Source organism: Hyla sarda, chromosome 9 (assembly GCF_029499605.1).
Source record: "Hyla sarda isolate aHylSar1 chromosome 9, aHylSar1.hap1, whole genome shotgun sequence".
Classification (NCBI taxonomy): Eukaryota; Metazoa; Chordata; class Amphibia; order Anura; family Hylidae; genus Hyla; species Hyla sarda.
Window position 1 is genome coordinate 167,617,136 of NC_079197.1, and position 22,953 is coordinate 167,640,088.

The 22,953-nt window shown below is 44.2% G+C and overlaps 1 protein-coding gene across 13 annotated transcripts in view; it reads right to left on the bottom strand.

Annotated features, from left to right (window-relative positions):
• Positions 1-22,953, bottom strand: part of BAG6 (BAG cochaperone 6) — an 88,801-nt gene that overhangs the window by 15,657 nt on the left and 50,191 nt on the right. For 10 of the 13 annotated variants that reach the window (XM_056540928.1, XM_056540939.1, XM_056540934.1 and 7 more), the window contains 4 exons: positions 22,515-22,617; positions 22,302-22,426; positions 21,741-21,896; positions 13,000-13,059 (listed from right to left, as the gene is read on the bottom strand). In XM_056540928.1, coding sequence (XP_056396903.1) covers positions 13,000-13,059; positions 21,741-21,896; positions 22,302-22,426; positions 22,515-22,617 — 444 coding nt within the window. The remainder of the gene's footprint in view (positions 1-12,999; positions 13,060-21,740; positions 21,897-22,301; positions 22,427-22,514; positions 22,618-22,953) is intronic. The other 3 variants (XM_056540935.1, XM_056540931.1, XM_056540930.1) reach the window with 1 other exon arrangement.

A 22,953-nucleotide genomic window follows, 5' to 3' on the forward strand; every position in this document is an offset into this window, starting at 1 on the left:
GAGTTTTGGTTGTGATTGTATACGTATATAATCAAATGTGTAATCAGATCTGTCTATAGAGAATGTTATGGCCTAAAAATTAAACTTTACATATATTAGACTAAGGGGTAATTTTATGTGAACATACAAATAATATTAAATTAATATTAAAAGGAGTCTATGCATTTTCATGATATCAAATATCTTCTATGTGTATATAAAACCCACATACATTCCTGAAGAATAAGTTGGTATCAGAATGTGAACTACAAATCATAAAAATCCGAACTATCATTAAAAAATTTTTATCAAATAGAATCCAAGTTGGGGATGATGAATAGGAGAGAGCCAGATAAAGGGTCCGTCGAGGTGCTGATAGACAGCCAGACCTCGACGGACCATCCAAAGGGACCTCACACATTTTAGTCCAAGAAGCCAAACAGTTCAAGATCATTATTCAGGCCCCTGGGTGCCAACGAGCCAAACTCAAAAATCTTGCGGGATTCTGCTCTTGACATCCTGCCAATAAAATTGCCGCCCCTCCAGTCTTGATGTATCCGTTGCAGTGCTACATATTTTAATAGGTTAGGATTGCCCTGATGGAAAAGTTTGAAGTGTGCCGACAGGGGATGTTTCTCATTTTGCTTTTTAATGTTGTATCGGTGTTCAAGGATCCGTGTTTTTAATGCACGTGATGTACGCCCTATATATTGTTTATGACATGGGCATTCTATGAGATAAATCACACCCTTGCTGGCACAATTCAGAAACTCTTTGATGGAAAAAATATAGTCATTTGATGTGGATTTGATTGTCACTGTTCTTTTTTCAAACCTAGTGGATTTACAATTTGGACAGTGGCCACATCTAAAAAAGCCCTTTAGATCCACCAATGTTGAATCTGATTGTGTGTTTTAAATTGGAACGTACCGTGGGGGCTATTTTGATGCCTAGATTTGGAGCCTTAGTGTAAACTATGGGGGGTTTATCCGGAATAAGGTTGCCTATTATTTTGTCTTGTTGGAGTAGTGGCCAGTATTTATTGATAATTAGATCTATTTTGCGGTATTGGGTATTATACGGGATAATTAGTTTGGCATTGTCTGTGTTTGTGGAAGTGACCGATATTGGGGTCTTGGGCTGAAAAAACATAGATCGGTCAAGTTGTCGGACTTTCTCAAGGGACTGCTTTAGATGTTCAGACGGATATAATTTATCTACAAATTGTTGTGTTAGGGCTTCAGCTTCTAATTCAAATTGATCATTGTTGGTACAATTACGTTTGAGTCTACGATATTGACTAGTTGGCACATTGGTCAGCCATTGTGGTAGATGACAACTAGTATGGAGAATGAACCCATTTTTAGCCACCGGTTTATGGAATGTACTACAAATTAGTTTGTCAATATTAGTGGTTAATAGTAGATCTAAAAATTCCACTGAAACAGTGCTGATGTTGGGGGTAAATTTCAGATTTAGATTATTGTCATTAAGTGAATTGATGAAGGTCTCTAGGTGTCCCTCGCCAAATGAAAAAAATGTCATCTATGTAGCGATGCCATGACACCAGGTCCGCCCCCAGCTGTGGATTGATGGTATCAGCTTCCCAACTTGCCATAAACAAGTTGGCATAGCTGGGGGCAAACCTGGTGCCCATGGCAGTCCCATTTGTCTGTACATAGTAATCTGATTCGAATAAAAAATAATTATGTGACAGTATAAAAAATATTGCATCAAGAATGAACTGAATTTGTTCTGGCTGTAGGTCAGGTTTCGTGCTCAGAATGGATTGAATAGCCGTTATTCCCTGTTTGTGATTGATAACTGTGTAAAGTGAGCTAACATCAAGTGTCCCCAAGATCCATGATTGTTCCCATCTGATATTTTCAATGATTTGCACAATCTGAGTGGTATCTCGTATATAAGATTGTGTTTGTTTAACATAGGGCTGAAGAAATTGGTCAATATATTGAGACAAATTTGCTGTAATTGACCCTATTCCCGATACTATCGGGCGGCCTGGAGGTTTAGTGGGATCTTTGTGGATCTTGGGGATGGTATAAAATACCGGAAGACGTTTTGGTGTATTTGTGATAAACTCAAACTCCTGATTGGTTAAAATTCCCTGCTCCTTCGCTTTTGTGCAAAATATTTGTAGTTCCTCAAAATATTCAGACGTGGGATCACCTTTTAATTTAGTTGTGAAAGACATTCGGCTGTGTATATGGGGGTATCCATCACCACTATACCACCCCCTTTGTCGGCTGGCCTTATGGTGATGGACAATTCTTCTTGAAATTGTCTTATAGCTCTAATTTCTCCCTGTGAAAGATTATTCCATGTGTTTTTAGGTTTTTCTATTTTCCTTAGTTCACTCTCAATAGCCTTCTTAAAAGATAACATATCAATACTAGTTTCTTGATGAGGAAAAAAATTGGATTTACTTTTTAGAGATGTATGTTTAAAGATTGATTTATTGTTTTTGGATATTGGGATGGGGTTTTTTATGAAATATTTTTTTAAACATAATTTTCGTATGTATTTCTCTATTCCTATATATACCCCAAATTTATCTAAGGGCTGACTGGGTGCATATTTTAAACCTTTATCTAGTAATTTCAATTGATTTGGGTTCAGAGTTTTGGAGCTGAGATTAAAAATGGCACTGTCAGTTGTTTTTATATTTTGCTCACTTTGGACTTTGGTATCTCTATTTCTTCTATGGTGTCCTCTGCGTGTTCTCTTTTTCTGTTGGGGGTTGGTAGTACCAGATTGTTGGATGGTGTCGGGTGAATTTGAGCTACTGTCTCTACTGTCTTTATAATTTTGCGTGGTTCTAGGGCTTGGTTGCGATTCGGAATTGACATTAGTTCCTGGAGTTTGTTGTTGTGGTAGTGTTGAGGGATTGAGTGTTGGTGTGAGTATTTTTGTTGTGGATATCGTGGTTTGTATGGGGGCATAAGCTCTGGGTTGTCTCCAATTAGGGTGTGATGGGTATGGTGACCGAGGGCTTTGTGGATAAAAATTGGAATTGTGATGGTATCGTGGTTGATATGACCTGTGACCAATCCACACCACAGCTGGGGGCGGACCTGGTGTCATGGCATCGCTACATAGATGACATTTTTTTCATTTGGCGAGGGACACAAGCAAACCTAGAGACCTTCATCAATTCACTTAATGACAATCTAAATCTGAAATTTACCCCCAACATCAGCACTGTTTCAGTGGAATTTTTAGATCTACTAATAACCACTAATATTGACAAACTAATTTGTAGTACATTCCATAAACCGGTGGCTAAAAATGGGTTCATTCTCCATACTAGTTGTCATCTACCACAATGGCTGACCAATGTGCCAACTAGTCAATATCGTAGACTCAAACGTAATTGTACCAACAATGATCAATTTGAATTAGAAGCTGAAGCCCTAACACAACAATTTGTAGATAAATTATATCCGTCTGAACATCTAAAGCAGTCCCTTGAGAAAGTCCGACAACTTGACCGATCTATGTTTTTTCAGCCCAAGACCCCAATATCGGTCACTTCCACAAACACAGACAATGCCAAACTAATTATCCCGTATAATACCCAATACCGCAAAATAGATCTAATTATCAATAAATACTGGCCACTACTCCAACAAGACAAAATAATAGGCAACCTTATTCCGGATAAGCCCCCCATAGTTTACACTAAGGCTCCAAATCTAGGCATCAAAATAGCCCCCACGGTACGTTCCAATTTAAAACACACAATCAGATTCAACATTGGTGGATCTAAAGGGCTTTTTTAGATGTGGCCACTGTCCAAATTGTAAATCCACTAGGTTTGAAAAAGAACAGTGACCATCAAATCCACATCAAATGACTATATTTTTTCCATCAAAGAGTTTCTGAATTGTGCCAGCAAGGGTGTGATTTATCTCATAGAATGCCCATGTCATAAACAATATATAGGGCGTACATCACGTGCATTAAAAACACGGATCCTTGAACACCGATACAACATTAAAAAGCAAAATGAGAAACATCCCCTGTCGGCACACTTCAAACTTTTCCATCAGGGCAATCCTAACCTATTAAAATATGTAGCACTGCAACGGATACATCAAGACTGGAGGGGCGGCAATTTTATTGGCAGGATGTCAAGAGCAGAATCCCGCAAGATTTTTGAGTTTGGCTCGTTGGCACCCAGGGGCCTGAATAATGATCTTGAACTGTTTGGCTTCTTGGACTAAAATGTGTGAGGTCCCTTTGGATGGTCCGTCGAGGTCTGGCTGTCTATCAGCACCTCGACGGACCCTTTATCGGGCTCTCTCCTATTCATCATCCCCAACTTGGATTCTATTTTATAAAAATTTTTTAATGATAGTTCGGATTTTTATGATTTGTAGTTCACATTCCGATACCAACTTATTCTTCAGGAATGTATGTGGGTTTTATATACACATAGAAGATATTTGATATCATGAAAATGCATAGACTCCTTTTAATATTAATTTAATATTATTTGTATGTTCACATAAAATTACCCCTTAGTCTAATATATGTAAAGTTTAATTTTTAGGCCATAACATTCTCTATAGACAGATCTGATTACACATTTGATTATATACGTATACAATCACAACCAAAACTCATTTTATATTAATAGTAATATGTACACACTATCACAACCACTATTTAACATAGTTTATATAATTTATATAATTTTATGTTTCTATATATTTCATTATTTTCTATATTTCAAAGAAAAAACATAATCTCATCTGTCACGCTTTATTTATTTATATATATACATTATATTGTCTGTAACTGAAGCTGTATAGTCTCTAACAATATCATTGACAAATTTCATTGATAAATCTACTAAATACTATAATGTTTACTCTGGATCTGACGTCATAGAACGGTAGAGGAGGAGCTATAGGTATATATTCCGACACTTAGTACCTAGATTAGATATACATAGCTGCTGAAGAAAGGACTGAGACAGTCCTGAAACGCGTCCAGCGTCCCCCTGAGACCACTGAGACCATTTGTATATGGAATTGATAAAGCTACATTCCATCTCTAAAGCAACCAGAGAGTAGCGGAGATACCTGTCAATCAAACCACTATCTCCACGCGCGCCTCGCTACCACGAGGACGCTACCAGCATTGCCACTTACCTGCTGTCGGCGGTGCTGCGGATTCACCATCTGGAGATTCACCATCTGGCGATCTCCGCCACCTTCTGCTGTCCGGACGTGGGAGCTGTGAGACCGCTGTTTTGACGCCACTTGCAGGCGCTGCAGGTCCGCGACCCGGCATCCGCCGTCACTGATGCGTATACAATACACTGCAAGGACTGCATCTTAGAAGGGATCGCAGAGGTGATCGACACCGAACATACCCGGGAGTGGTGAGATACAAAATTACCTGTCATAAACTGCCAGTATCTCATGCATAATTGACAAACATCATAGACTTCATTTGCTGCAGCAGGTTAAGTCTGCACAACTTGTCACAAATTGACTATGCGAGAGACTTGAACTTAAAGTACGTGTTGAAACGAAATATTTATGCTGGCCAGCATTTTCTATATCCTTTTTTTTTTATATATCCATTTCCTCATATCTATCGTTGATTAAGGACTGAAGGAACTTATTAATAATTACTATTGCCGGCTGACAGTCTCGCATATGGTTGCTACGGGTTACAGCCATCAAGTTGCTATTTTATAGTATTGCGCCAATAGAAAAAAACGAGCGCATTATTTAGAGGAATTTAGATACCTTCCTACAGTGGACACATTTTTATATTTTACATTTTCATTTACTATACCATTTTATTGTTTTACTTGTTGGAGTGGTGTTATCACAAGGGCCCTGTGGTACACCCATCTCCACTAATTCTTTTTATATATTTAATAAACTGTTTTTTATCAAACTATATTCTATGGCCATTTGTTCAAGACCTTGAGCCCCAATTTACCTTCTTTTTACATTTAACTAATTCATCAACTTGGGTATAGGTGATTCAATTGGGTAGCCCAGGTCGTATGGTTATTTGATTGACAAGAGCCTCTCCAAACCCACATTTTAATTTACTAATCTGTTTAACTTTCTGGCACCAGCTGACTAAAATAATATAACGTTTTCCAGTGGAGTACCCCTTTAAGTCTGTAGAAAAAAAAAAAGAAAAGAAAAGAAAATTATATTATATTATATTATATTATATTATATATATATATATATATATATATATATATATATATATATATATTACATACAGCAACAGAAGAATGCAGCAGCACACTGCCAGCACAAGGATATAGGTGAAACATGAAAATGCAGTTAAAACATGGAGAGCTATACAGCTATGGTGTAATAGATGCAAATGTGAAACTATGAAATAGTGAGGCACTTAGCTCGCAAATTTGTCTCCGCCGGCGGTCAAATAGCTTGGACCGTCCCACCGCGATAAGGTGGCCTCATTGCGACGGACCCTACACTGTGTATATGCCTCTGTGTGAACAGTTCAATAAGCATGGCAGCGTCTGGAACATCCAAGACACCTTATGTACACACCTGATAGAGGTGGGTGGGGTGCAAGGCCAACATGGAGGTAGCCACTCCCCCGTATGTGCAATACAGACAAAGAATAAGTCAGCCAGCTATCAGGTGTGTATATAAGGTGTCTTGGATGTTCCAGACCCTGCCATGCTTACTGAACTGTTCACACAGAGGCATATTCACAGTGTAGGGTCCGTCGCAATGAGGCCACCTTATCGCGGTGGGACGGTCCAAGCTATTTGACCGCCGGCGGAGACAAATTTGCGAGCTAAGTGCCTCACTATTTTATAGTTTCACATTTGCATCTATTACACCATAGCTGTATAGCTCTCCATGTTTTATCTGCATGTTCATGTTTCATCTATATCTTTGTGCTGGCAGTGTGCTGCTGTATTCTTTTGTTGCTGTATATCTAGCCTAGTAGCGTGCACCTGTAGGCCAGGTCCATATAATAATTTGGTATCAACTAAAGTGCTGGCTGACTTATTCTTTGTATCTATCTATCTATCTATCTATCCTATCCTATCCTATCCTATCCATCCTATCCTATCCTATCCTATCTATCCTATCTATCTATCTATCCTATCTATCTATCTATCCATGTCATGGCCATAAATGTTGGCACCCCGGAATTTTTTCAAGAAAATAAAGTATTTCTCACAGAAAAGGATTGCAGTAACACATGTTTTGCTATACACATGTTTATTCCCTTTGTATTGGAACTAAACCAAAAAGGGGAGGAAAAATTGGACACCAAATGTCACACCAAACTCCAAAAATGGTCTGGACAAAATTATTGGTACCCTTTCAAAATTGTGGAAAAATAAGATTGTTTCAAGCATGTGATGCTTCTTTAAACTCCCCTGGGGGCAACTAACAGGTGTGTGCAATATAAAAATCACACCTGAAAGCAGATAAAAAGGAGAGAAGTTCACTTAGTCTTTGCATTGTGTGTCTGTGTGTGCCACACTAACAGAAAGAGGAGAAGAGAACTGTGAGGACTTAACCAAAATTGTGGAAAAATATCAACAATCTCAAAGTTACAAGTCCATCTCCAGAGATCTAGATTTGCCTTTGTCCACATTGCGCAACATTTTCAATAAATTTGCAACCTATGGCACTGTAGCTAATCTCCCTGGGCATGGATGGAAGAGAAAAATGGATGAAATGTGTCAACGCAGGATAGTCCGAATGGTGGATAAGCAGCCCCAAACAAGTTCCAAAGATATTCAAGCTGTCCTGCAGGCTCAGGGAGCAGTGTCAGCGCGAACTATCCGTCGTCATTTAAATGAAATGAAACTATGGAGGAGACGGGGGAGGACCCCACTATGGAGGAGACCCAGGAGGACCCCACTATGGAGGAGACCCAGGAGGACCCCACTGCTGACAGAGACATAAAAAGGAAAGACTACATTTTATCAAAATTAACCTGAGTAAGCCAAAATCCTTCTGGGAAAACATCTTGTGGACAGATGAGACCAAGATAGAGCTTTTAGGTAAAGCACATCATTCTACTGTTTACCAAAAACGGAATGAGGCCTACAAAGAAAAGAACACAGTACCTACAGTGAAATATGGTGGAGGTCAATAATGATTTGGGTTGTTTTGCTGCCTCTGGCACTGGGGGCCTTGAATGTGTACAATACATCATGAAATCTGAGGATTACCAATGGCTTTTGGGTCGCACTGTACAGCCCAGTGTCAGAAAGCTGGGTTTGTGTCCGAGATCTTGGGTCTTCCAGCAGGACAATGACCCCAAACATACGTCAAAAAGCCCCCAGAAATGGATGGCAACAAAGTACTGGAGAGTTCTGAAGTGGCAGCAATGAGTCCAGATCTAAATCCCATTGATCACCTGTGGAGAGATCTTAAAATTGCTGTTGGGAAAAGGCGCCTTCCAATAAGAGAGACCGGGAGCAGTTTGTAAAGGAAGAGTGGTCAAACATTCCGGCTGAGAGGTGCAAGAAGCTTATTGATGGTTATAGGAAGCCACTGATTTCAGTAATTTTTTCCACAGGGTGTGCAACCAAATATTAAGTTAAGGGTGCCAATAATTTTGTCCAGCCCATTTTTGGAGTTTGGTGACATTATGTCCAATTTGCTTTTTTTTCCTCCTTTTTTGGTTTAGTTCCAAGACATACAAAAGGAATAAACGTGTGTATAGCGAAACATGTGTTACTGCAATCCTTTTCTGGGAGAAATACTTTCAATACTTAAAAATTTCAGGGGTGCCAACATTTACGGCCACAACTGTATATACACTGCTCAAAAAAATAAAGGAAACACTAAGATAACATCCTAGATCTGAAGGAATGAACTAATCGTATGAAATACTTTTTCTTTACATAGTTGAATGTGCAGACAACAAAATCGAACAAAAATTATCAATGGAAATCAAATTTACCAACCCATGGAGGTCTGGATATGGAGTCACACCCAAAATCAAAGTGGAAAACCCCACTACAGGCGGATCCAACTTTATGTAATGTCCTTAAAACAAGTCAAAATGAGGCTCAGTAATGTGTGTGGCCTCCACGTGCCCGTATGACCTCCCTACAATGCCTGGACATGGTCCTGATGATGTGGCGGATGGTCTCCTGAGGGATGTCCTCCCAGACCTGGACTAAAGCATCCGCAAACTCCTGGACAGTCTGTGGTGGATGGAGCGAGACGTCCCAGATGTGCTCAATGGGATTCAGGTCTGGGGAACAGACGGGCCAGTCCATAGCATCAATGCCTTCCTCTTGCAGGAACTGAGCCACATGAGGTCTAGCATTGTCTTGCATTAGGAGCAATCCAGGGCCAACCGCACCAGCATATGGTCTCACAAGGGGTCTGAGGATCTTATCTCGGTACCTAATGGCAGTCAGGCTACCTCTGTCAGGCTACCTACCTCATATGGAGGGCTGTAAAGCCCCCCACAAAGAAATGCCACCCCACACCATTACTGACTCACCGCCAAACCAGTCATGCTGGAGGATGTTGCAGGCAGCAGAACGTTCTCCACAGCATCTCCAGACTCTGTCACATGAGCTCAGTGTGAACCTGCTTTCATCTCTGAAGAGCACAGGGTGCCAGTGGCGAAATTGCCAATCTTGGTGTTCTCTGGCAAATGCCAAACGTCCTGCATGGTGTTGGGCTGTAAGCACAACCCCCACCTGTGGACGTCGGGCCCTCATACCACCATCATGGAGTCTGTTTCTGACTGTTTGAGTGGACACATGCACATTTGTGTCCTGCTGAAGGTCATTTTGCAGGGCTCTGGCAGTGCTTCTCCTGCTCCTCCTTGCAGCAAGGCGGAAGTAGTGGTCCTGCTGCTGGGTTGTTGCCCTCCTACGGCCTCCTCCATGTCTCCTGATGTACTGGCCTGTCTCCTGGTAATGCCTCCATGTTCTGGACACTACACTGACCGACACAGCAAACCTTCTTGCCACAGCTCGCATTGATGTGCCATCCTGGATGAGCTGCACTACCTGAGCCACTTGTGTGGGTTGTAGACTCCATCTCATGCTACCACTAGAGTGAAAGCACCTCCAGCATTCAAAAGCGACCAAAACATCAGCCAGGAAGCATGTCAGTGACTTGGAGTTACATTGTGTTGTTTAAGTGTTCCCTTTATTTTTTTTGAGCAGTGTGTGTATATAATAATATTATATATATATATATATATATATATATATATATATATATATATATATATATATATATATATATATATACACACACACACACATACATACACACGGGTGGGCCATTTATATGGATACACCTTAATAAAATGGGAATGGTTGGTGATATTAACTTCCTGTTTGTGACACATTAGTATATGTGAGGGGGAAACTTTTCAGGATGGGTGGTGACCATGGCGGCCATTTTGAATCCAACTTTTGTTTTTTCAATAGGAAAAGGGTCATGTGACGCATTAAACTTATTGAGAATTTCACAAGAGAAACAATGATGTGCTTGGTTTTAACGTAACTTTATTCTTTCACGAGTTATTTACAAGTTTCTGACCACTTATAAAATGTGTTCAATGTGCTGCCCATTGTGTTGGATTGTCAATGCAACCCTCTTCTCTATATACTGCTATATACTACTATATACACCGCAGGAGAAATGCTAGCACAGGCTTCCAGTATCCGTATACACTACTATATACACCGCAGGAGAAATGCTAGCACAGGCTTCCAGTATCCATATACACTGCTATATACTACTATATACACCGCAGGAGAAATGCTAGCACAGGCTTCCAGTATCCGTATACACTGCTATATACTACTATATACACCGCAGGAGAAATTCTAGCACAGGCTTCCAGTATCCGTATACACTGCTATATACTACTATATACACCGCAGGAGAAATGCTAGCACAGGCTTCCAGTATCCGTATACACTGCTATATACTACTATATACACTGCAGGAAAAATACTAGCACAGGCTTCCAGTATCCGTATACACTGCTATATACTACTATATACACAGCAGGAGAAATGCTAGCACAGGCTTCCAGTATCCGTATACACTGCTATATACTATTATATACACCGCAGGAGAAATGCTAGCACAGGCTTCCAGTATCCGTATACACTGCTATATACTACTATATACACCGCAGGAGAAATGCTAGCACAGGCTTCCAGTATCCGTATACACTGCTATATACTATTATATACACCGCAGGAGAAATGCTAGCACAGGCTTCCAGTATCCGTATACACTGCTATATACTACTATATACACCGCAGGAGAAATGCTAGCACAGGTTCCAGTATCTGCAGTTTCAGGTGCTGCAGAATGGGCAAAACAAAAATTGGAACAGGACCCTCAGTTTTCGCAGAAGATTTTGTTTAATGATGAGGAAACTTTTATGTGAATTGGTGAAGTTAACAAACAAAACCACCGCTATTGGTCTGACACTAACCCACATTGGATAGATCCCTCCAAGACTGTTGGAACACAAAAATTAATGGTAGGGTGTGGTATATGGGGTACAAAGATAGTGGGGCCATTCTTCATCAATGGAAACCTCAAGGCCACTGGATATGTGAAATTGCTACATGATGATGTGTTTCCCTCTTTATGCACTGAAGCTGCACGTTCCCTGAGTTTTTCCAGCAAGATGGTGACCACCACATAATGGGTGTCAGGTCCGAGCATTCCTAGATGAACAGTTACCTGGAAAGTGGATTGGTCATCGTGGGCCAGTTGAATGGCCCCCAAGGCCTCCCGATCTGACCCCCTTAGACTTTTATCTTTGGGGTCATCTGAAGGCAATTGTCTATGCTGTGAAGATACGAGATGTGCAGCACCTGAAACTACGGATACTGGAAGTCTGTGCTAGCATTTCTCCTGCGGTGTATATAGTAGTATATAGCAGTGTATACGGATACTGGAAGCCTGTGCTAGCATTTCTCCTGCGGTGTATATAGCAGTGTATACGGATACTGGAAGCCTGTGCTAGCATTTCTCCTGCAATGTATATAGTAGTATATAGCAGTATATAGAGAAGAGGGTTGCATTGACAATCCAACACAATGGGTAGCACATTGAACACATTTTATTGGTACATTTAAGGGGTAAGAAACTTGTAAATAACTCATGAAAGAATAAATTTACATTAAAACCAAGCACATCACAGTTTTTCTTGTGAAATTCCCAATATGTTTGATGTGTCACATGACCCTCTTCCTATTGAAAAAACTAAAGTTGGATTCAAAATGGCCGACTTCAAAATGGCCGCCAGGGTCACCACCCATCTTGAAAAGTTTCCCCCTCACATATACTAATGTGCCACAAACAGGAAGTTAATATCACCAACCATTCCCATTTTATTAAGGTTTATCCATATAAATGGCCCACCCTGTATCTATATATACACACATAAAAACATACATATAAAACACATACACACACATATACGCACACACAGGAAAATAATGCAACTGCTACATCTTTAAAGGGGTTCTCCAGTGCTTACACATCTTTTCCCCTATCCAAAGGATAGGGGATAAGATGCCTGATCGAGGGAGTCCTGCCGCTGGGGACCCCCGGGATCATGCACGCGGCACCCCGTTTGTAATCAGTCCCCGAAGCGTTTTCGCTCCGGGACTGATTACAGGAGACAACCGGGCCGGCGGCGTGTGACTCCCCCTATCACTCCCCCTCCCGTAGGCTTGCATTGAGGGGCGGAGGCGTGACGTCACAAGGGGGCGGAGACGTGACGTCACACACCACTGGCCCGGTGGTCGCCTGTAATCAGTCCCGGAGCGAACAGGCTCCAGGGACTGATTACAAACGGGGTGCCGCGTGCATGATCCCGGGGGTACCCAGCGGCGGGACTCCCGCGATCAGGCATCTTATCCCCTATCCTTTGGATAGGGGAAAAGATGTGTAAGCACCGGAGAACCCCTTTAAGGTCCGCACCAGAGTCGCCCACCTACAGGCGTTTTACCTGAGCGTCGGCTGGTGAAGTCTCCATCGGCTGCTCCTGCGAAGCTGCTGCAGGGACTTGCTAAAGGAAAAAGACGGCAGCAATATAAGAAAAAGGAGGTTTTTTTTTGTACCATAAAATCTCTCTCGTAGCCTTCATTGGGGGACACCTATACCGATGGGTATATGCTCTTGCCGCTAGGAGGCGCTGACACTAGGAAAAGAAGTCAGCTCCTCCCTGGCAGGATATACCCGCCCACTGGAAGTGAGGTAATCAGTTTTGTCACAAAGCAGTAGGAGAAGCCAACAAAGAAATTTGTCCGAAGGACCCCAGAAAGGAATCCCGGATAAACAAAAAAAAACACAATAACCAGAAAAGAATAGCCGGACAAAAAAAATGAAATGGGTGGGTGCGGTGTCCCCCAATGAAGACTACGAGAAAGAGATTTTATGGTGAGTACAAAAATCTCCATTTCTCGGCTGGTCTTCATTGGGGAACACCTAAACTGATGGGACGTACCAAAGCAGTCCCCTAGGGTGGGAATAATAACTAGTAGTGAAAGGGAATCAGTCCTGAGATCGAACCCACTTGTCCGTAAGGCCAGCGGATGAGACCCCAGGCCAGAGAAACCCGAGACCTAGAAACAGAGTTACCGGAAGATCCCCCTGCCATGGAGATGGACTGGGCCGCCAAAAGGAAGGGACCCTCCTTTGCAGGGACTCTTAACCTACAGTCATCATAGAGAGACCAAAAAAAGTTGACTAGGAAGCCAGAGGGGCTGAAACCATCCCGGAAGGAGGAAGGAAATCAACTTTAAAGGAACACAGAACCAGAGGGCTAGCCCGGCTGGGAAACTAAAATGGCACAACAATAGAAAAAAAAAAGACAGAAACCAGCTTTAGAGAGGCCTGGTGCGGAAGATCGAAGATCTGAACATCTGCAGTTCCAAAACCCCTATCCAGGAGCCCGCCACGAGCACCTGGGAGGTGACATAGCTCAACTGGTGTAATCCGGTTGACTGAAACACCCTCCATTTCGAGAGAACATGGACCCCGAAGGAGAAGATGGAAGGGAATAATGGCCAAGAAGAAGCAGAATGTCCAGAAAAGGGGTATCCTGGAACACCAGAGTGACATGGAAATGGAGGTTCCTAGGTCACCTGGAAGATTGACACCGAAGAATAAATGGCCAAGAAAGGAGTGGAAGAGCCTGAAAAGGAGTATCCAGAACACCGGAGCAGCCGACATGGGAATTGGAGGTTCCAGAGTCTCCCAGAAGACTTACACCCGAAGGGTAAGGAAACCCAACGTCCACGAAATGCTCCAGGTGACAAAGCTCCGTGCCAAGACAGAAGAAGTGCGGTATAGAAAAAATGTTCCATAAATGAGATGGCAGAGAAATCTGGGCAGGACCGCTACACATGCGCAAGACCTCAACCATGACCAAGGCACAAAGAACTAGGAGGGCCAACCTAGAGAAGAAGGCACACCACAGCGTCCCAGGATAGTGGCCAAGACAAGGAGACTAACAGGTCCTGAGCCCCAGGGGTCCGGTTAGAGCACTCCGAAGCAACAATCCATCAGGATGGGAATGGAGGGGGAACAAAAGGGAACCCAGCTGGGACTCCTATGCACAGAAAGGTAACTCTAGAAAACTGTGGAGTCAGTGTAGCGCTACTGACACCATCAAGGGAAGGAGGAACATATCCACATCAGACGGAGGCTAGATCAGCTGTCGCCAAGCCACACAGGATAGCAGAAACCCCTACGACAGAGGGGAGTGACAAGGCTGCCTGAGCAGCAGTAGACAACCAAGAAACAGGAAGAGAGCCAGGCTGCAATAGTGGGCAGTACACAGGCAGAGACAGCGAAGAGCTCTACTGAATGCTCTCAGCAAAAAAAAGGGCCCAGCCAGATATCCCACCTATAAAGTGGGAAGAGAGAGATTACTCCATCTTGGTAGCAGAAAGTGACCAGCGAAATAGTCCCCCTAGTGGAGGGGAAAACAAGGGGTGGTGGAGATGAAACTCAAGCACTGACCATGCCAAGCCCCCTGATCCCCGTAACCCCGTGGAAGGAGGATTGTCAAAGTGCACCAGGCACTGTAGGAGCAGGGACGAACCGCCCTGTGGCAACAGACAAAGTACTGGGTGGACGAAGCCTGCAGGAACTCTGCGAGAACATATCAAGGAGCCAATTTGTGTCCCCAGAGGGATCGGAATCCTGGACACTGGAGCTGGGCAAAGATGCAGAGACATGACTACAAATGCAGGGAAGAAGCACACACACAGCAACCAACAGCGTTGAGAGGAACACCCCATCGGGGTGAAACCCCAGGCCAGATGGGCACCAACGGAGCAGGCGCCTGAACCACCCTCCAAGGGAATCCAGGAAGACACCTGGGAGGCATGGGGGGGGAGAGATGCTGAACTGTCTGTGATGCCCCACCAGGCCCCATGCCAGAACAGAGGTGCTCATTTGCAGAGCACATGTGGAAACAAGATTACAGGAAGGTCCGAAGCACACCCCACTGACAGAAGGGAAGGTTGGTTCTACACGTGCCGAGGGACCTAACCTACGTAGGTGGATAGAGAAAAGAACCGATGGGCACCACCTCAATAAAGATAGGGTGCAATAGGCTGCAATAAACTATAGACCCAGAAGAAAAGAGAAAGCTAGCAGCCATATATACATTGCACACCACAAATAGTCAATGTGTTCCAAAAAATATATAAATCTTTATTTCTCTCAAAACAGACAGATGAGTACATACAATTAAAAACAATTAAAAACACATAATCCAGAAGCGGAGGAATATAATCCTACTACACCCACCCTGCAGTGGGTACACATTACCCTAAGATGTGAGCCAGTCCCGAACTAATAGAACACAAACCCATATATGCAGCAAATTCTAGAGATTGTACCAATAAGTAGCACCTGGCAAATATAAATATAATATATAAAACGCCTAGCAGCCTGACCAATGTCAATATAATGAAAAATATATATGTAAATAACAGTGCATATAAATCTGACCAGTATAAAGTGCAAAGAACTGAATCTCAGTGCATGTAATAAGTCTGCCCAATGTAAAGTGCAATACTACGACCTGAGAAAAGTGCTGTGTGTCCATAAAGTCTGGCTGTCAGGCTCAGTGCTAAAGTGCTGCTACCGGGACTCCTCACATCCAAAGCAGGGAGAAACTGACCCCACGCGTTCCGCCTCCAACTACGGAGGCTTCCTCAGGAGTGACGAAATACTCATCTTGGCCGTCTTATGTATACAACAAAATCATTAGAATTATAATCACCTGGGGTAATGCCTGTGGACCGCATGTAGACTCGCATTCATTATGGAGTATCAGCGAAAGAGAGGCTTGGCGCGCTACAATAACTACCATACCATGGCCGAGACCCGGGATAGGAGCGAGGCTTGATTATCAATCAAAGTATGTGGAACCGAGGCTTGGCATATGATTCTATTAGCCCTCCATGGGACCGGGAACGAGGCTCGAAGCGCACGAGCGCCCGGGGCAAGGCACCGCCCACAGCACATATCCAAAACGAGGCCCTGCACGCACCGCGGACCAGAGCGAGGCCCAGACCGCAATGCAAAGCACGACCGCGCCCGGCATATTGCCCTGCCGGATCGGCGCCGCACCCCGCCCACCCGTCACGTGATCGAGCCTGACACGGTACCCAGGGGAGGAGGGATTCTGAGTATATGCTTGTCCGGAAATGGGGCAAGGGGCAAAAAAAATAGAATAAGGACGGAAGTGGGGCCATCCAACAATACAAGGGCATGATAATAACTTAACTATCGACCCAAATGTGTATACATAAGTGAGATACAATGCCAAACATTATAATATCAGATGTCAAATGAAACTAACCAAATGATTAGACCATATCCCTATGCAACATGTACATGCCCCCATGAACTAGATCATACCCAATACCAACATGTATCACAATAACCATAACATTCAGTGAAGATGCATCTTCCAGAATATGTCTCCTGGACATATTCTTCACAATTTATGAGACATGCATAAACAAAAAAAACACGGTGAGTGAATTCCATTTGATTGTGTGGCTCTTATCCCCGATGAAAACCCCACAGTGGTCCAAATGAATCTATATATATAAAAAAAAAAATAATAATAAAAAAAATAAAAAAAAATATTAAAATAAAAAATAAAAAAAGGGGAAAGGAAGAAGAAAAAATAGATAATAAAACATTATTATAATTAAAAAAAAAAAAAGTCAGCAAATGATCATAACGAAGGGGCCCCCAAACCATGAGTATACCCTATTACAAATTATTTAACCCCTTATTTTCCCCTTTCCCTTTTTCTTTCCTTTTATATGTTTGTGAATGTGTAAAAAATGGGTGAAAAACTATACAATGAAACCAAAAAATAAATAAAAAATATTATATTTATATTTGCCAGGTGCTACTTATTGGTACAATCTCTAGAATTTGCTGCATATATGGGTTTGTGTTCTATTAGTTCGGGACTGGCTCACATCTTAGGGTAATGTGTACCCACTGCAGGGTGGGCGTAGTAGGATTATATTCCTCCGCTTCTGGATTATGTGTTTTTAATTGTTTTTAATTGTATGTACTCATCTGTCTGTTTTGAGAGAAATAAAGATTTATATATTTTTTGGAACACATTGACTATTTGTGGTGTGCAATGTATATATGGCTGCTAGCTTTCTCTTTTCTTCTGGGTCTAACCTACGTAGGGACACTGACATGGATACCTCTCGAAAGTAGTGAGGAACCAAGATTGCAGACACGAAAGGAATCTCAGACATCAAAGTCCGCAGTATGGAAGACCGGCTCAGCACCCAATGGTGTGTCACAACTATGCCCCTAGCAGACCAACGTGGCACTCTTAGAAAGGGAAACCGAGTGCTGCAGTTGCTGTGAAAAGCCATGGAACCTGTAGAAAATGCCCACACCCCAATTCCTCATGGTGCCCCACACCAGGACTGCTGTCACAGATGCAAGAGATGAAGGAGATATGTGGGACTGGAAACAAGCAGACACAGTCTGAATGGTATAACAGGTTCACTGAACCCACAGAGACACACTTCATGGAACTTCACATGGAAAGTGGGTCACCGGGATGCAGTGACGGGAGCGACAAGAAAGGGGGAGGTGACCTGGTGGATTAGAAACCCTGCAGACACAGTCTGGCTATATGGCATAGGGACCATGGCCACACCTGGTCTCGCAGTCAGAACCACACATTAAAAGTGGGTTACCAGCCTTCAGCCGTGAGAATGGCAGACATGCAGAGAGGGGCCTGGTAAAGCAGGGAACCCTGCGAACCAGTATGTGGTGCATTGAATAGGGCACATGGAGCAACATGGGTTAACTCACTCAGAGCTAAACCTCGGCAGAGGGATACCTGAACTTCCGTCCACGGAGTGGGAAGTGTATGGTAGTTGACCCGACATAGCAGTAAATCATGGCTGACCGGATTCCTGAACGCACAGGATCACTCCTTCGAACCCTCCCACAGAAAGTGGGGTACCGGAGTGCGGCCGATCCGATGGGCGACCTGGTGGTGCTGGAGACCATGCAGATGAAGTCTGGCTGACTGGCATCCTCCCTGTGCACTTGCAGGAACACTTGTCCAGAGTCCTCCCACGCAGAAAGGTACGGGAAAACACCGGCAAGCATGTGGCAGCCCAGTGGATAGAATCCCCGTCACCCTGGAAGATCAGGGGAGGTTGAGGAGCCCTGGATTGCATCCCTGTCGCCCTGAAAAGAGTAGATAGTACACGTAGGATCACTTCTTCGGACACCACGCCATAGCAGTGGGACCGTAACTCCTCAAGGACGACCTTGAGGTGTAGGAGACCATGAATACCATTGTCCAGCTTACTGGCACAGGGTCCCTTTGTACCTATAACGACCCCCCTCTGGACTCCTCACATTAGAAGAGGGGTACCGGAACTCCAGCCAAGCAAGCGGCAGCCCCATGATGGGAGCAGACAACAGTCTGGCTTATCAATAGAGAACACCCCCAGGCGCTGGAGCCCTACTGTCGCATATGGAGGGGTAGGGAGGCCTGGGGCCATGGATAGTATCCCCGCCACCCTGGGAGATCAGGGGAGGGTAAGGAGCCGTGGATTGTATCCCCTTCGCCCTGCACAAAATCCATTGTACACGCTGGGTCACTCCTTCGGACACCACTTGTTAGCAGTGGGCAGCCATGTGATGAGTGACTGGCGGAAGAGGAAACCACATAGACCACTATCTATGGTATTGGGTCCAGTCTATGTCCACGTAGGAACACGTGCTTGAAAACCGTGCACTAGAAGTGGGGTGTCCAGCACACTAGCCACAAATTCCGAAGACCTATAAGGACCTGCGGGAGAAAATTGATACCACTGCGGTTTTCCAGTACCCTCCCGGGAATAAAGACCACAATGCTGACACTTGATGTCTAAAGACACAAGAGAACGAAACACCTGGGAAAGGCCCTCAGCTAAGGTCAAGGATGCAGGTGCATCTGCAGGGGCAACCCACCGGTGTCTCGCCCTGGGGAATGAGGCTGGAATGCGACTGTTGTCACGGCAGACATGTCATGGCAGAAATGCCACGGACAATATCCCTGAGCTGGTGAGACCTTTGCCTCTTCAGGTGATAAAACAGGGTGGCGGAAGCAAATATTAAAGTGGCCCCCAAAAATAATTTTTGGTCTCCAGACTGGAAACCCAGCAAGATTAAACCGGTAAAAAGCAGACATCAAAAGACTGCAATAGCTGTCTGCCGCCAAAAGGGGAAGCCAATCAAGGGACCAGAAAGTAGGGGCTGCAATCTACTGAATGACCACAAGAGGGGGGATAAGAACATGGACTGAGAAACAAAAGATTTTTTTATTTTTATTTTTGTAAATAAAAAGAGCGCAGGAAGCAGAGAGCTGCACAGGGACCCCGAGGCCAGAACCTGCCAGACCCCCGGGAGAGAAGGGCAGAGAACTGCCGACGGAGTGCCCCCAACCCCTGCAGCATGCCCAGTCCCTACCGAGTAGGAAGCAGAGGATATCATGCGCGCTGCGGAGAGATGCCAGAGCCGAATGGCCGGCCCAGTCGTCCAAGCACTTGGCCTCCCAGCGCCCCAGGAACAAGGTGAGGGAGAGGGGCTGAGCATGAGATGTCCATAATGGCGCAGATGAAAGGAAAGTGAGGGCAGCGAAAAAGGTCGGCCGGGCAGAGGAGCAGAGCCGGCTTTCTATATATGTACAAGTACCGATGTGCGGCGAGAGAATGAGCCGCCGCACAGCCCACCGAGCCCCAACACCCGAGAGCCCCATTAAAAAATGTCAGGGATATCCCCCCCCCCCCCCCCAACGACAAACCCCAATAATCCTTATTAACCCCTGTCCGGGTAAAAGTGGGGGTGGGGTTTGGGGGGGTGGGGTTGAGAATTGCTGCAGATGGGGCTGCCGGTAGCGTGACAAGGAGGCCACAAGGTTAGCCCAGCACAGCCACGTGTAATGGCAGCTGAGGAGCCGGCGCTGAGGAAAGGGACCTCAGGATGGAGAAACCCCAGCGGAGTACAGAGGGGAGGGGGGGGGGGAGAAGGGATGGTTAACATACTCACCAACAGACTCCATCTTCTCATACTCGTTCAGGTGTCTTCAACAAGCTTATGGCCACGCTGCATCATACCAGGCTAAGATAGCGGGGCGAGCAGGGGCAAATGGGGGACCCGGACCCAGGGTACAACCTCCAGGTGCTGGCCGTCGGGGATAAGGGGTTAACAGTACATACTCTATGTCTGTGCTCCTTTGTCGCATATGGGGGAACAGGTAGCGCCATACTCCTGAACCCCCACCTGAAAAAGGGAAACAAAAGTGAGAAAAAAAACTTAACATCCCTTACTAGAAAAAAAAACACACAAAAAACGACATGGTCTCGGGAGCTCCCAGACCTGTATCTTGCCTCCTACTGACACTAGATAAAACTGATTACCTCACTTCCAGTGGGCGGGATTATCCTGCCAGGGAGGAGCCAACTTAATTTCCTAGTGTCAGCGCCTCCTAGTGGCAAGAGCATATACCCATCAGTATAGGTGTCCCCCAATGAATAGCGACCGAGAAAATTAAGTAAGGCCGGGTTCACACCACGTTTTTGCAATACAGTTCCCGTATACATTTTCAATTTAAACCGTACGGAACCGTATAGAAAACCGTATGCATTGACTCTCCATTGAAAACCGTACGCCAAAAGATGCATCAGGTTGTGCCCGTTTTGCATCCTGTACAGTTTTGTCAGTTTTTTGTATCCGAACCCAAAACCGTAGCCTACCGCTGTTTTTGGTCCAGTTAAAAAAACGTATTGAAAAGACAGCAGCATACCCATGGTCTGTGTCCCCCAATGGAGCTGATATAAATTTCTCTAAGTTTTTATAAAGTTTTTTATGTGCATACGGTTCCATCCGTTTGACTTTGCACGTTTTTTTTCTTGGAATTTTAATTAAACAAGTGAAACTTTATTCATAATGGAGTGAAAAGTTAAAAACGTATACTTTTTTTTTCTTAAAAAAACGGATGCAACCGGACATACATTTTTCAAACCGTATACGGATTAAAATTTGTACATGTTTGGATACAGTTTAGTCCAGTTTTCAGGAATCCGTTTTTTTAATCAAAAACCCGATACAGGAACTGTATTGCAAAAACGTGGTGCGAACCCAGTCTTACAGACAATAATTTAGGAAAACCAAAGTGTGTACCCATCTCACCGAGGAAGGCTCTCCTATTCTGCGCACGTGTCTTTGCACCTCGGCTTCGGTCACAGGCATCTGGTCCAGTAGTACCTGGAGCCGCAGGGACAGGACGGACGTGACCCACGAGACCAATGCTGGAGACACATCCAGGGAGAGTCGTCTCTGAAAATGGGGAGGGGGGGGGGGGGGGGGGGGGGAATACATAAATAGGGAAAAGGTAAGGAAAAAGATCCTTATTCACACTCCAGGACAGTTTTTTTCTGACCAGAGTGCCTCCAGCTGTTGCAAAACTACAACTCCCAGCATACCCGGACAGCCAACGGCTGTTCGGGCATGCTGGGAGTTGTAGTTTTGCAACAGCTGGAGGCACTCTGGTCAGAAAAAACTGCTCCAGGCCTTCAACTTTAGGATGGGAAGTAGCTGATGTAGCTTAACTCTTTTCCCCTTCCTTCTATAACCCTGAAACATGATCACACATGGGTGACCATGACCCCATTTGTTTGTTGTAGTGGGAAGTAGCTAGCATCTCCTTTCACAGAAATAAAGCTGGGTGAATGTGCAGCTTACAATCCTCTCGTTGATGACGGACGTGAGGGCGTTCTGATCCCCTCTCAGACAGTACAGATTGAGGGCAAGCCACTCGAACAGGGACTGATTGCACATCTCCAGGAGACGCTGCCCGAACGTGGAGTCTAGGAGATAAAAGTGGAGGAGACAAGGTTACATAAGGCATTGATGACCCTCTATGCGCCTGCCATAGCAGTGTCTGTCAGAACGTACCTGCACAATGCAGAATGTGGGTGGTGATCCTGCTAAACTGCTCCTGCAGGAACTCCACGTTGGTTCTGGTGATGTCCACATCTTCCCGAACAGGGGCTGTGGCCTATAGATATAGAGGATGGGGAAATGTTAGGAATAAACTTAGCAACTAGTCTTGTCTCCGCAGTAGGAAAGTCTTCCTGCAGCAATAATACAGCAAAAAGCCTCACAACTATATTTGCATAAAGCTGTCACTTTGTAAAATAAGACCTCCTGATGAAGTAGGTTCATGAAACATACGTCGAGGTGTTGGGGGGGGGGGGTACCCACCTGCTCTGGGAAAAATCTCCATTAATAAAAAATTTTTTTATTTAAGATTATAAATATGTATACATACACATTTAAAATATATATTATATTTATTCAAAAAAATATATACAAGCGTGATATATATATATAT